The sequence below is a fragment of the Bos grunniens genome, chromosome 25 (assembly GCF_055505025.1).
Source record: "Bos grunniens cultivar Pamir isolate PY7600 chromosome 25, Bosgru_T2T1.0, whole genome shotgun sequence".
Taxonomy (NCBI): Eukaryota; Metazoa; Chordata; class Mammalia; order Artiodactyla; family Bovidae; genus Bos; species Bos grunniens.
Window position 1 is genome coordinate 23,861,354 of NC_141189.1, and position 13,805 is coordinate 23,875,158.

General features: G+C 36.8%; 1 protein-coding gene across 1 annotated transcript in view; it reads left to right on the top strand.

The window, feature by feature from the left end:
- DNAH3 (dynein axonemal heavy chain 3) overlaps positions 1-13,805 on the top strand; it is a 247,772-nt gene that overhangs the window by 45,912 nt on the left and 188,055 nt on the right. The window contains exons 16-18 of the mRNA XM_086375467.1: positions 3,331-3,484; positions 4,256-4,400; positions 10,659-10,870. Coding sequence (XP_086231593.1) covers positions 3,331-3,484; positions 4,256-4,400; positions 10,659-10,870 — 511 coding nt within the window. The remainder of the gene's footprint in view (positions 1-3,330; positions 3,485-4,255; positions 4,401-10,658; positions 10,871-13,805) is intronic.

The following is a 13,805-nucleotide window of genomic DNA, read 5'->3' on the forward strand; positions in this document are numbered from 1 at the left end:
TTCAATGCCAATTTCCATTTGTTGTCCCCACACCCTCTCCCAATTTCTATCCACCTTCCTCTGTCCACTCCATGCATGGTTGGCTGATTCCTACAGTCTCTAGCCTTCAGCTCCTGTGTCTGTTAGATCCAGACAGGCATGGCCAGTGGAAAGCCCTCTCGAGGTTGGGGAGTGGCTGCTGTGCTGCTTCTCCTCTCCCTCCCTACTTGTTCCTGGGGTTCTGGCCAGTAGCTGCATCCCTCCGGTATAACAATTCTTTCTCCTCCGTGTTTCCAGTTCTCATTGTCCCCTCAGGCCTGGGGATCATAGTGACTTCCCTCTGAGGTTACTAGTCTCTGGATGCTTCATTCTCCTCTCTTTGTTCCTTTAACCCTACCCACATCTCACCTCTGTAAGTAGTCCCTTCATTGAAGTCTCTTTCTTTGAACATCAGAGTAAATTATGTTTCTTCCCAGAATTCTTAACAATATAACAGTTTAAAATTATTGCAATATTCTCCCACAGACTTCAGGTGGTCCTAGGAATAGAACTCAATTTACTTAATCAAATTTCCCGAGTGCCTGCTATTTACCTAATGACATACTTATATAAATGTATATATTATGGATTTGAAAGCACTTTAGAAATTGTAATGGGCTAAATAATTATAAAAAATTTAAAGCAATATAAACTGTTCTAAAAAATATTTTTACAGTGATATAATGCACAGCATAGGGAATATAGTCAATATTTTATAATGACTTTGTCTAATGTGTGATCTATAAAGATAGCAAATCACCGTGTTATACAACTGAGACCAATATAATATTGCAAGTCAACTGTACTTCAATAAATTTGTAAAAGAGAAATTTTAAGCAATAGATAACAGTAATATTTTCCAATAATCACTGAGTTTGTATACTACTTCCCTCTGGGAAGAATTCAAAAGTGCATTTATCAGAGATTTATTTTTGTGTGTAAGTCTGTATTTGGCATCTAAAAAGAATCTTAATGATGTGAAAAGGCAGTCAGCAGCACATAATTGTGTGGACAACAGGAGAATCAGCTTTCCTCCCATTTTGTTCCACTCAGTGGTAGGTTCCAAGGGCCTAAAAGTAACCTGGAATATACATGACAAACATCTCAGGACTGTGAGCTGCTCTTTGCCATGAGAGTACATATTGTAAATAGAAAGAAAGGTATCTTAGGGAGAGTACCCAGATTGTGTTCCGGGGTCCAGAGAGAACATAATGCTTTGCAAATAGCAAGTTCTCACTCTTTGATGAATGAATGAATGAGTGAGTAAATGAATGAGACTTTCCTAATAAGGACATTCTCTGAAATGAATACCTATCAGAGTATAAAATCACAAAACAAAAGCAAAACCTTAGTGCTATGTGTCTTGTTGCACTTAGTTTTCTATCTCTGAATCCTTAAAACTTTGGTGAAAAACAAGCATGAGAGGCAGTAACCAGCTTGTCTGCTTTCCTCTTGGGCTCCTGTATCCATTTCTCTTCTCTGAGAATACAGAGAAGAAAAGGGACGTGTCGGGTGGAAGATAAAGCTGATAAGACAGAAGCCCTATTAAGAAAAAGAATGGGAAAATGGAGCACAGTGGTTGCGTTCAAAGGGCAAATCTGGGAAGGGCTCATGTAAATGAAACTTGAAGGGTGAGAAGGAGCCCATAAGGCAAGACTAGGGAGGGAGAGAAAAGAAGGATGTCCTATTCTATTGCAGGTATCAAGCATGACCAGTGGCTCCAACTTAAGACTACCTTTGCATATAAAATGAGGAAGTAACATCCCATCAATTTTGCCATATTCTTTGTTAGAAGTGAGTTACTAGCTCTAGCCCAAACTCAAGAGGACGGTTATACAAGGCTATAAGTACCAGGAGGTGTGTCTCTTTGAGGACCTTACCAGAGGCTACTTACCACACAGTGTAGTTAGAAATAAATTCAAATCAAACCATTGAAAATGAACTCTTTTAAATTGTTTTTAAGAAAAAAAAAAAAAAAGAACATCAAAACTGCCATAACAAAATTAAGTATTTTTAAGATAATAGCTAAATTTATGTTACTATAATTGTTCTCCATGGCAAATTCCCCTTATTCATTCAATGAATACTGATGGTATTATGCCAGATGCTTCTTCTAAGTGCTGGAGATTCAATAAGGAATTAAAGAGATTAAAACTGCATTGGTAGAGTTTAAATTCTAGGGAATGAGACTGAACACTTTTATAGTGATTATTATGTACCAGGCTCAATTTGGGCATTTTGTGTATGTTAGCTTATTGACTACTAGAGTAGGTACTTTATCCACCCCTGTTTTATCTGAGGCCTAAAGAGTTTAAAGGACTTGAACAAGGTCACATAGCTACTGTGTAGCAATGTAGGGACTTGAACTAGTCAGTCCAGCTCTAGAACCTATCCACTTAACACTGTGCTAATCTACCTCTTAGGAAAAGGGAGAAGTACATTTGTTTGTTGATAATATGAATGAAGTAGATAAATCTCTGGAATAGTCTTCCCTGATCACTCTAACTAAAGTAGCTCCTCACGTCCGTCCACTAGGCATTCTGCTCTGTTCTGTTTTCTTCAGAGCATTTATCACTATCAGAAATATCTTATTTCATATTTATCTATGTATGGTTTTATCTATCCATCCATTCATTCATCCATTCATATATGTTTACTGTTTGGGTTTCCCCAAACTGAAATACAAGCTCCATAAGGGTAGGGAGCTTACGGATGTACTTCACAAATATATTCCTGATGCCTAGAGCAGTTCTTGGAATTAGGCATTTAATAATAAATATCTAATAGATAAATAAATAATATGTATATGCATGAATTTTATACATGTATATATTTTATTAGGGCTTCTCTGGTGGCTCAGTGGTAAAGAATCAAGCTGCCAATGCAGGAGACACAGGTTCAATCCCTGTATCAGAATGCTCCACTGGAGTAGGAAATGGCAACCTACACCAGTATTCTTGCCTGGGAAATCCCATGGACAACAGTAGCCTGGCATGCTACAGTGCTTGGGGTGACAAAAGAGTCAGATATGACTTAGCAACTAAACAACAACATATATTATATAGCATATATATTATAATATATATTTTATATACATTTACCTGTATGAGAAACAGCTGGAAATATTTAACCACCAATAGGTTCACAGCAGCTGTCTCTGGGAGGTAGGATTACAAATTATGTATAATAGCATATATTTGTAAGTTTTACATCTATGGTATCAGAAGATCATATTCTCCCCAGGCTTGAATATGGCTGAGCAGTGCTGATAAATGGAAAATCCAAATATGATTGGATTGTCTTTACTTTCAGGTGCTCAGAATTTGAAGTGAAACTTGAGGGCTACAGCAAGGAACTGGAAGGTTTTAGGAAACGTGAAGTAATGACCACAGAAGAAATGAAGAACAATGTTGAAAAGCTTAATGAGCTTTCAAAGAACCTAGATCAAGCACTGCTGGAATTTGAGGTTTGGGGTCTTGGGATGGGCACTTATGACTGTACTGCTCTGTTGGTCTTTGGATATGTGTTTTCCTAACATCACCTGTCAGGTGGATAGTATTTGTTGATTGACCAGTTCTTTCTCTGGTTTCAACTACCTTTTCCCATACCCCTACATTATATCAGCTTTGTTAGTCAGTACATAAAGAAGAGTTATTAGTATAATGGAATAATTGCTGACATGTATCAAGCATGTATTATGTACATAATGTACAAAGGACTTCATATGTGATATATCACTTAATATCCATAATAAATCTTTGGGGTAGGTACTATATATTCATTTATCTCTATTTAAAATGGGAGAACTACGTCTTGGAGAAGCTAAGTAACTTGCCCTGAAGTTGTCTACAGTAGTAATCATTAAAGTTCTTTAATCATTAAAGTTCTTACCTCTGAGGCAGTTCAGCACAAGAAGGTAACATTGTGTTAACAGTTAAAGTACATATAAAAATTCGTGAAAATGGGAATATGTATGTGTTACGGTGGAAGCAAAGATGATGGAGCAAGTGGCCAATTATTGTAAAGTTTCACTCACTGATCTCAAGTGCCATGACTCTCAGAGGTAACAGAGAGACCTTCTTGCTTAAGTTCATACCTTATTGTCCGGTCTTACTCTCCAGACGAACATGCATCTTCCTCAACTTGGTTTTCAAAGCACTGAGGAATTTGCCATGGTGGCTTCTAGGGTTCAGAAGAACCGCCCACCCAATAAGCAGCATCCCCTTTTGCCCTGCAGTTGATCAATAAGGAAGAGGAGCTGTTGGAAAAGGAGAAGAGTACCTTCCCTCTTCTGCAAATTGTGATGACCAACAAAGTGCCTTATGAGCAGCTGTGGGTGACAGCCTACGAATTTAGCACCAAGTCAGAGGAATGGATGAATGGTATGCCACAGTTTCACTCTACTCGGACAGGATGGGAATAGGGTAGCAGAATCAACCCAGCCAGTTCTGAAATAAGACTGGGACTTCAGATTCTGGCTGGACTTTTTATCATATTCTCACACTCTGGATTAAGGCTATGCTATGCTATGCTATGCTATGCTAAGTTGCTTCAGTAGTGTCCGACTCTGTGCGACCCCATAGATGGCAGCCCACCAGGCTCCGCCATCCCTGGGATTCTCCAGGCAAGAATACTGGAGTGGGTTGCCTTTCTGGATTAAGGCAACCATAGTTAAATTTTTCTGATGTGATAACGATGGAAGGTAGGGATCAAAAAGCCAGACCTGTAGCTAGGATAAAATAGAATGGGCAACCACTCAAAGCCATGGATTGGGTAGTAACTGGGAGGATAAGATCACAGTTCCCCTATTATGCTAATGCTTTATGCCAGTACTTCAATATAATAAACACAACTATGAAGAACAACTTTGTTGCCAATTTTCTGGATACAGTAATGATAATTTTCTTAGGATAAATTACTGGAAGTGAAATGGCTAGATCAAAGAAAGGGTTGTAATAAAAATATAAGGATTTTAGAATTTACTTTTATTATTGGTATTGCTTTCCAGAAAAGTTATGTTTTAATTTAATATTCTTCTAGCAGTATTTGAGTACCCATTCCTCATACCCTCAACAAACATGAGAAGTAAGAGCTTTACTTTTTTGCTCAAAAAAGTGTTTTTTTTCCTTTAATAGAAGTTGAATGTTTATTGGTCAATTGAATTCCTTGTTTAATAAGTCTATTTATGTGCTCTCTCACTTTTTTCTATTAGTAAACCACCTTATTTAAATAGTTTTTAGTTTTGAATAATATTTTTGGATGCATTTAGTTTTTCAAGTACTCAATCATATCTACACATTTAGAATATTTTACCTTATTTATCACTTTCACACCTCTTTTAAAATTCACTTTTCTGTGTTAATTAGCACTTCCAAATTAAACAGTAGTTATAGTGAACACTTTTGTCTTATTCCTGATTCTAATGGAATTCTTCTAGAATGTCACCTTTAAACATGATGCTTTTTGTTGATTTGAGGCACAAAATATTTATGGTGTTAAGGAAGTATTTATAATTTAGCATGTCTTTTTGTTAGAGATAATATATTTAAAATTTTTATATTTTGTTTATCAGTTCCAATGACTTCAATAAACTTCCTTGTACTACTCCTTCATAATCACACTCTCTACAGCCTTAACACCTAGCAACTATTGATCTCTTCATTGTTATTACAGCTTTGTCTTTTTGAGACTGTCATATAGATTCCATTTTCTTTTTTAAATTTTATTACAGCTTTTACAGTACCTTTGTCTTTATATCTTTTGTATAAAATTTGAGAATCAACTTATTCATTTATATATGAAATCTGCTGGAATTTTTTCTTTTTTCTGCTGGAATTTTGATTGGAAATATATTACTTCTAGAGATCAATTTGGAAAAGAATTGATATCTTTACCACAAAATCTTCCAATCCATGGACATTGCATATCTAATTATTTTGATCTTCTTTGACTTCGTTTTGCCAATGTTTTGTAGGTTTCAGCATATAAATTCTATACATGTTTTGTTAAATTTACATGTATTTCTTTTTATTTTTTGTTGTTCAATCGCTAAGTCGTGTCTGACTCTTTGTGACCCCTTGAACTGCTCCACACCAGACTTCCTGTTCTTCACTATCTCCCAGAGTTTGTTCAAACTCATGTCCATTGAGTCAGTGATGCCATTCAACCATCTCATCCTCTATCACCTGCTTCTCTTCCTGCCCTCACTCTTTCCCAGCATCAGGGTCTTTTCCAGTGAGTCAGCTCTTCATATTAGGTGATGAAATATTGGAGCTTCAGCTTCAGCATCAGTCCTTCCAGTGAGTATTTAGGATTTATTTCCTTTAGGATTGACTGGTTTGATCTCCTTGTAGTCCAAGGGACTCTCAAGAGTGTTCTCTAGCACCACAATTCAAAGGCATTAATTCTTTAGTGCTCAGCCTTCTTTATGGTCCAACTCTCACATCTGTACGCGACTACTGGAAAAACCATAGTTTTGACCATATGGACCTTTGTCAGCAAAATGATGTCTCTGCTTTTTCATGCACTGTCTAGGTTTGTCATAGCTTTTCTTTGAAGGAGCAAGCATTTTTTAAGTTAACAGCTATAGTCACCATCTGCAGTGATTTCTGGAGTCCAAGAAAGTAAAATCTGTCACTATTTCCACTTTTTCCCCATCTATTTGCCATGAAGTGATGAGACTGGATGCCATGATTTTAGGTTTTTGAATGTTGAGTTTTAAGCCACCTTTTTCATGCTCCTCTTTCACTCTCATCATGAAGTTCTTTAGTTCCTCTTCACTTTCTGCTGTTAGAGTGGTATCATCTACATATCTGAGGTTATTGATACTTCTCCTGGCGATCCTGATTCCAGCTTCATCCAGCCTGGGATTTCACATGATGTACTAAACAGGGTGACAATATACAGCCTTGACATACTCCTTCCCTAATTTTGAACCAGTCCATTGTTCCATGTCTGGCTTTAACTGTTGCTTCTTTTCCTGCATACAAGTTTCTCAAGAGACAAGTAAGGTAGTCTGATATTCCCATTTCTTTAAGAGTTATGATGTATATTTTATATATCTTTATATAAAGCTATGATACATGTTTTTAAATTTTGTTACATATATTAAAACAATTGGGGTTGGGGAGCATTTTTTTTACTTATTTTTAAATTAATTTTGTTTTCTCACTGTTGAGTTTTAGAGTTCTTTGTATATTTCAGATAGCAATCATTTATCAGATATATGTTTTGCAGTTTTTTTCTACTAATCTTTGTCTTATCTTTTCAATCTTTTGACAGCGTCTTTCACAAAGCAGAAGAATTTAATTTTAATAAAGTTTAGTTTGTCATTTCTTTCATAGATCATGCCTTTAGTTTTGTATCTAAGAAGTTAGCACCAAACTGAAGGTCATCTAGATTTTTCTGCTATGTATCTCTGCTGTGTATCTCCTAGAATTTTTATAGTTTTGCATTTTACATTTAAGTCCATGATCCATTTTGATTAATTTGTGTCAAGGCTATACAGTTTGTATCTACATTCATTTGTTTTTGCATATGGATATCTAGTTATTTTAAAACTATTTGCTGAAAAGTTTCATTCTCTTTTTTTATTCCCTTTGCTTCTTTGTGAAAGATCAGTTGACTATGGTGGGTCTTATTTCTGGGCTCTCTATTTTGTTCCACTGACCTGTTTGTCGCTTCTTTTACCAAAAATACACTTGATTATCATAGCTGTATGGTAAGTTTTGAAGCTGGATAATGACAGTCCCCCAACTTTACATTTCTCATTTAATATTATATTGGCTATTCTGGGTCTTTGCTGTCTCCACATAAACTTTAGAATCAGTTTTGTCAGTATCTACAAAAAAAAATTTTGGGGATTTTGATTGGGATTGTGCTGAATCTATAGATCAAGCTGGAAAGAACTGACATCTTAACAACATTGAGTTTTCCTATCCATGAGTATTAATTTTTTCTGCACTTATTTCCTTTTTCTCAATTTCTTTCATTAGAGTTCTGTCTTTTTCCTTATATAGACTTTGTACATATTTTGTTAGATTTATGCCTAAGTGTTTAAGTTTTGGAGGGTGCTAATGTAAATGGATATGTTTTTAATTTCAAGTCCACACTGTTCATTAATAATATATAGGAAAGCAATTAACTTTTGTGTATTAACCATGTGCCCTGCAACTTTGCTGTAGCTGTGAATTACTTTCAGGAGGTTTCTGTTTGCTATTGGCTCGTTCCTATTTTCTATGTACATGATAGTGTCATATGCAAATAAAGTTTTGTGTCTTCTTTCCCAGTCTGTATACTTTTATTTCCTGTCTTGTCTTATTCCATTATCTAGAACTACCACATAATGATGTTCAAAAAGGAGTGGTGAGAGGGGACATTCTTGCTGTGTTAATTGACCATAGGTGTATGGGTTTATTTCTGAGATCTCGGTTATGTTCCATTGATCCATGTCATTTCTGTGGCAATAATCATGCTCTTTTCATTACAGTAACTTTGTAGTATTGTCTGTATCTGGAAGGGTTATGTATCCCACCTTATTCCTTTTCCTCTGGATTCTTTGCCAATTCTGTCTTTTCCTCTGGATTTCTTTGCCAATTCTGAGTCTTTTGCCAATTTCTGAGTCTTTTCTTTGCCAATTCTGAGTCTTTTATCCCCACAGAACTGGGGATAAAAGGTCATGGGTACTTTGATAGAAATCAGGTTTAATCTATAGATTGCTTTGGATAGTATGGACATTTTAGCTTCTTTCGGTCCAAGAGCATGGGATAAATTTTCATTTCTTTGAATCATCTTCAGTTTCCTTTATGAACGTTTTGTAGTTCTTAGTCTTTCACCTTCTTGATCCGGTTTATTCCTACATATTTTATTTTTTTTTGGATGAGATTTTAAAAGATTTTAATATTCCTTTCCTGATATTTCATTGTTAGTATAAAGAAATGCAACCAATTTCTGTATGTTAATCTTGTATCCTGCTACCTTGCTGAATTCCTTTTTCAGTTCTAGTAGCTTTTGTGTGGAATCTTTAGGCTTTTTTATATAGAGTATCATGTCATCTGTATATAATGGCAGTTTTACTTCTTCCTTTCCAATCTGGATACCTTTTATTTTTAATTTTCTTGTCTGATTGCTATGCCTAGTACTTCTAATATTATGCTGCATAAAAGTGGTAAAAATGGACATATTTGTCTTGCTCCAGATTTTAGTGGGAAGGCTTTTCACTGAATATTATAATGGTTGTGACATCTCACAACTTTTGATGTTATTTTTTATTTTCGTTTACCTCAAAATATTTTAAAACTTCTGTTGATATTTCTTTTATGACCATGTGTTATTTAGAAGTATGTAGTTTAATTTCCCAAGTATTGGGGGATTTTTCCAACTGTCTTTTCTGTTATTAAGTTATGAGAATAAAAATTCTTGCCTCATTTCCAATGGTAGGGAGAAAGTATTCCATCTTTCACCATTAAGTGTAATGGGTTTTTTGCTTTTATGTTTTTAAACCACTTTTTTGTAGTAAGAATGACATATAAAAAGCTGTATATACTTAATATGTATAAAAGTGTAATGATAGTGTAGGTATTCATAGATGCTCTGTATCAGGCTATGGACATTCTCTTCTATTCCTAGTTTGTTTAGGGATTTTTATCATCAATGAATATTGGACTTTGTCAAATGCTTTTTCTGCTTCAATTTACATTATCGTGTGGTTTTTCTTCTTTCAACTGTTAATATCATGTATTACATTGCTTGATTTTCAAATATTAAATCAACCTTGCATTCTGCTGATAAACTTCACTTAAACATGGTATATGATTCTTTTTATATATTGTATCTTTTTATATATATAAAAAGAAATGTGCATATTTTTCCTTCTTTTAAAAAATTATTAATATTCTATTAACAAAGTTGTGTGGGCTGATAAAGTATGTTATCTATTAATGAAGTTATATAAATGAATCTATTTTTAGTCTCAGCAGCCCTGAAAGAAAAGTATTTTTGAGTTAATTAGCAACATGATAATATAAGAGTTAATATTAATTTGAAATATAAAAGAAGAAAGCAGCAACACGGAAAGACTGAATGTGAAACCCAAATGTTAAAAGATACCTGTGAAAGAAAGGGAGAAGAAAATGAATTTTTTGGCAAAGCTTTTTTTAATGAGATGTCATTGTCTGCTTTAAAGAATATCTATTTTTAAATAATTCAGCCTTGCATAAAATCTGTCAGAACCGTACAGTTAACTCCCATGTCCCTATTCACCCACATTCGCCAATGGTTAATATTTCACAGCATTTGTGGAACACTTTTCGATACTTCTGTAATAGGATCTACAACTTCCACTAACAATTGCTTCCATGTACTAACATTCTATGCCAGGCATTATATTAGCCACTTTACTTGTCTCATATAATTTTTACAGCTACCCTCCAAGGTACCCATTACTACTGAGGCTTAGAAAAGTTCAATCAGTATGCCCAAGGCTTCACTGGTTAGGTAGAGCTTTCAGACCAACTCCAAAGCTTGTGCTTGTTAACAGTGTCATACCATAGACATAATTCTAAATTCAGAGAATTAAGGTACATGTGATTAACACTATTTGGTGATCTGACCTTTCTCCCACCCCATCTTTTCTATTTCAGGACCCCTCTTTTTACTGAATGCTGAGGAAATCACAGAAGAAATAGGGAATATGTGGAGGACAATATACAAATTGACCAAGACCTTAGCGGACATGCCTGCACCTAGGCGCTTAGCAGAGAATGTGAAAATCAAGATTGATAAATTCAAGCAGCACATCCCTATCCTCACCATTTCCTGCAACCCAGGAATGAAAGACCGGCACTGGCAGCAGGTCCTTGTCACTGCCCACCCCACCAGCCCAGCCCGTTTCTGGTCCTGATAGCCCTTTGGAAGGCAGGAACCATTAATGGGCCAAGGTTCTTCTTTCTGAAAGGAGAATCTACTTGAGGCCAAGAGAGTAGTAAAGGCGGTGATACCCTTCCTGCCTCTCCACATGAATAGGCTGATCCTTTTCTTTGGGGACCCCATTGCTGGTGGTTGAGTATTAGTCCAGCCAGTGGCCACAAAAGCTCTCCTTATCTGCTTTCCTAAGCACATGGCTGCGCAGGGTCCTAAAGACAATAGTGCTCAGTTGCTCAGTTGTGTCTGACTCTCTGGGGCCCAATGGACTGTAACTCATGAGGCTCCCTTGTCCATGGAATTTTCCATGCAAGAATACTGAAGTGGGTTGCCGTTTTCTGCTCCAGGGGATCTTTCTGACCCAGGAGTCGAACCCATGTCTCTTTTGTCTCCTGCATTGGCAGGCAAATTCTTTACCACTAGCACCACCCGGGAAGCCCCAAAAGATGATAAGGGTCTCGAATTACAAGGAGAGGGGCCTGGATTTGTTCCTTGACCTAGGCTACACAAAAGAGAAAGTCTATTTCTGGGGGCTTCTAATGATGCCAAATGATTCCTACTTCAGCTTCATCGTCCAGCAGGCTATGTTCAGAAATAATTTTGCACTGTTTTCTTCAGCCCTTTTGAGTCCATAAATGAGAATAATAAATATTCTCCCTGAAAACGATGGGATTTTTACAAGCAATCAAGTGTGAGGGTGACAAATGTGGTGTGAATACTAATAAGAAAAAAGGAAACTCTGTGTTTGAAAATAGCCATCATATTCAAGAGCTTGCAATGGCCTTGAAACGTCTTCTACCAGGGAGTTGCTCTGTGTGGAGGTGGAGATGAGACTGGCTCTCCATACACAGATCCCTCCCTGACTGGGCCTGAAATTTCCTCTCTGAAAACCATGCACAAGACCAGGGACATTCTCTCTAAGAAGCAGTCTGAGAGCACCCTTATTAGGAGTATTGAAATTCAAAACATAAGCATAGGACGTAAAGAACAGAGCGAAGACGTCTAGTAGACTTTGGGTCTTGAACTGCCTCAGCAGACAGATCTATACAAGGACAGCCGCCTTACTTGGTACTCATGGGGTGCCTCTCCCTGTGGATCTAACCTGACTAGCACTTTGACCCATTTAGAGAGTGAGGTAGCCAGATGCCCTCCAGCAGTGCTAGGTCTCTCCATGAGATGGCAGTATAGAAAGTATCCTCATCAGTGGCATTTAAACAGTGTTACAGGGGACCCTCAGAAAGCCTTCCTCTCTCCATCTGCTGCTTCCCCTGTGAAGATAGTATTCTCATAGTTGGGCACTTTAAAAATCCCAACCATTCCTAGACATTAATAATTCTCACTTATAAGCCACTTAGATGGACAGATTGGGGGAGAAATTCCCTGGAATTAAAATAGTAACAATAATAGCTAAAGTGTACTGAGTACCAACTATGTACTGAGTACTGTTATATACTTTATGTGGATTCTCTCATTTCATCTTCCCAGCAATCCTTTGAAGATCAATAAATTGTCTCCATCGTCAGTGGAGGATGCATTCTCAGTTCTAAGTGCCAACTCAGGAGATCCTTGTTCACAGATTTGGCTCTGGCGGGGGTTCTGTAGGCTTAACCATCTGTAGCTCTCAAGGCTACAAAATGGATTTTCTAGGGTTGTGAGGTGGTGGTTTTGAGATTTCTGACCATTTCCCAGAACTTAAGCAAGAAAGGCTAGTCTCCACGTTTGAAACATAGACTTTATTGCTGCTGCAGTTTAAAACAGGATAGAACAGGTAACGCTACACTGATTATGTACCAAAGCTGACTCTCTAGGATGCTGCTGCCCAATGGAAATAATAAGCAAGTATGTAATTTTAAAGTTTCTAGTAGCCACATTTTTAAAAGTATAAACAGGTGAAATAAATTGTGAATATGTTTAACCAAACACGTCTAAAACATTATCAGTTCAATAGATAATCAATATAAAAACATTAATGTGATCTCTCTTTGAAATATGGCATGCTTTCACAAAACTCCAGCATATTTCAATATCAATTAGTTGCATTTCAAGTTCTCAATGACTACAGGGGGTTGCTGCTGCTGCTGCTGCTAAGTCACTTCAGTTGTGTCCGACCCTGTGCGACCCCATAGACGGCAGCCCACCAGGCTTCCCCGTCCCTGGGATTCTCCAGGCAAGAACACTGGAGTGGGTTGCCATTTCCTTCTCCAATGTGTGAAAGTGAAAAGTGAAAGTGAAGTCGCTCAGTCGTGTCCGACTCTTTGCGACCCCATGGACTGAAGCCTACCAGTCTCCTCCATCCATGGGATTTTCCAGGCAAGAGTACTGAAGTGGCTTGCCATTACCTTCTCCGACTACAGGGGGTTAGTGACTACGTATTGGACAGTATAACTTCAGGCTCTTAGAATTAGAAAACCAGATGCCTTTTTCATCTATATAATTAACAAAAGCAATTTAAAAATAAAACTACAAATCTCTGAGTCTTTCATAGGTCAAGTGCTATGCCAAGTGCTTTAGACAGTTATGTCATTTAACCCTAGAGATAATGTGTTGTTCTAAAGTCATACTTGAAGAATTAGAGAATAAATGAGAGCCCAGAGCCACCAGAAACAATTGTGCCGTTTGTTCTTGAGGAAATGCTATTTTTGTGCCCTACAGTTTGAATTGTACTTTCTAGAGTTATCCAGTATATAATCTGTACAACTATACCTAGAAGACCTATAGGAAACACTAAGGTATGGTGGATGAGAGATCTGGCCTCAGAATTAGATCCAAGTCCCAATTCTGATGGCTATTATGATCTATTAGCTGAATGGTCATAAACAAGATACTTAATTTCTTTATCTCAGTTTCCTTTTATGTAAAATGGGAAT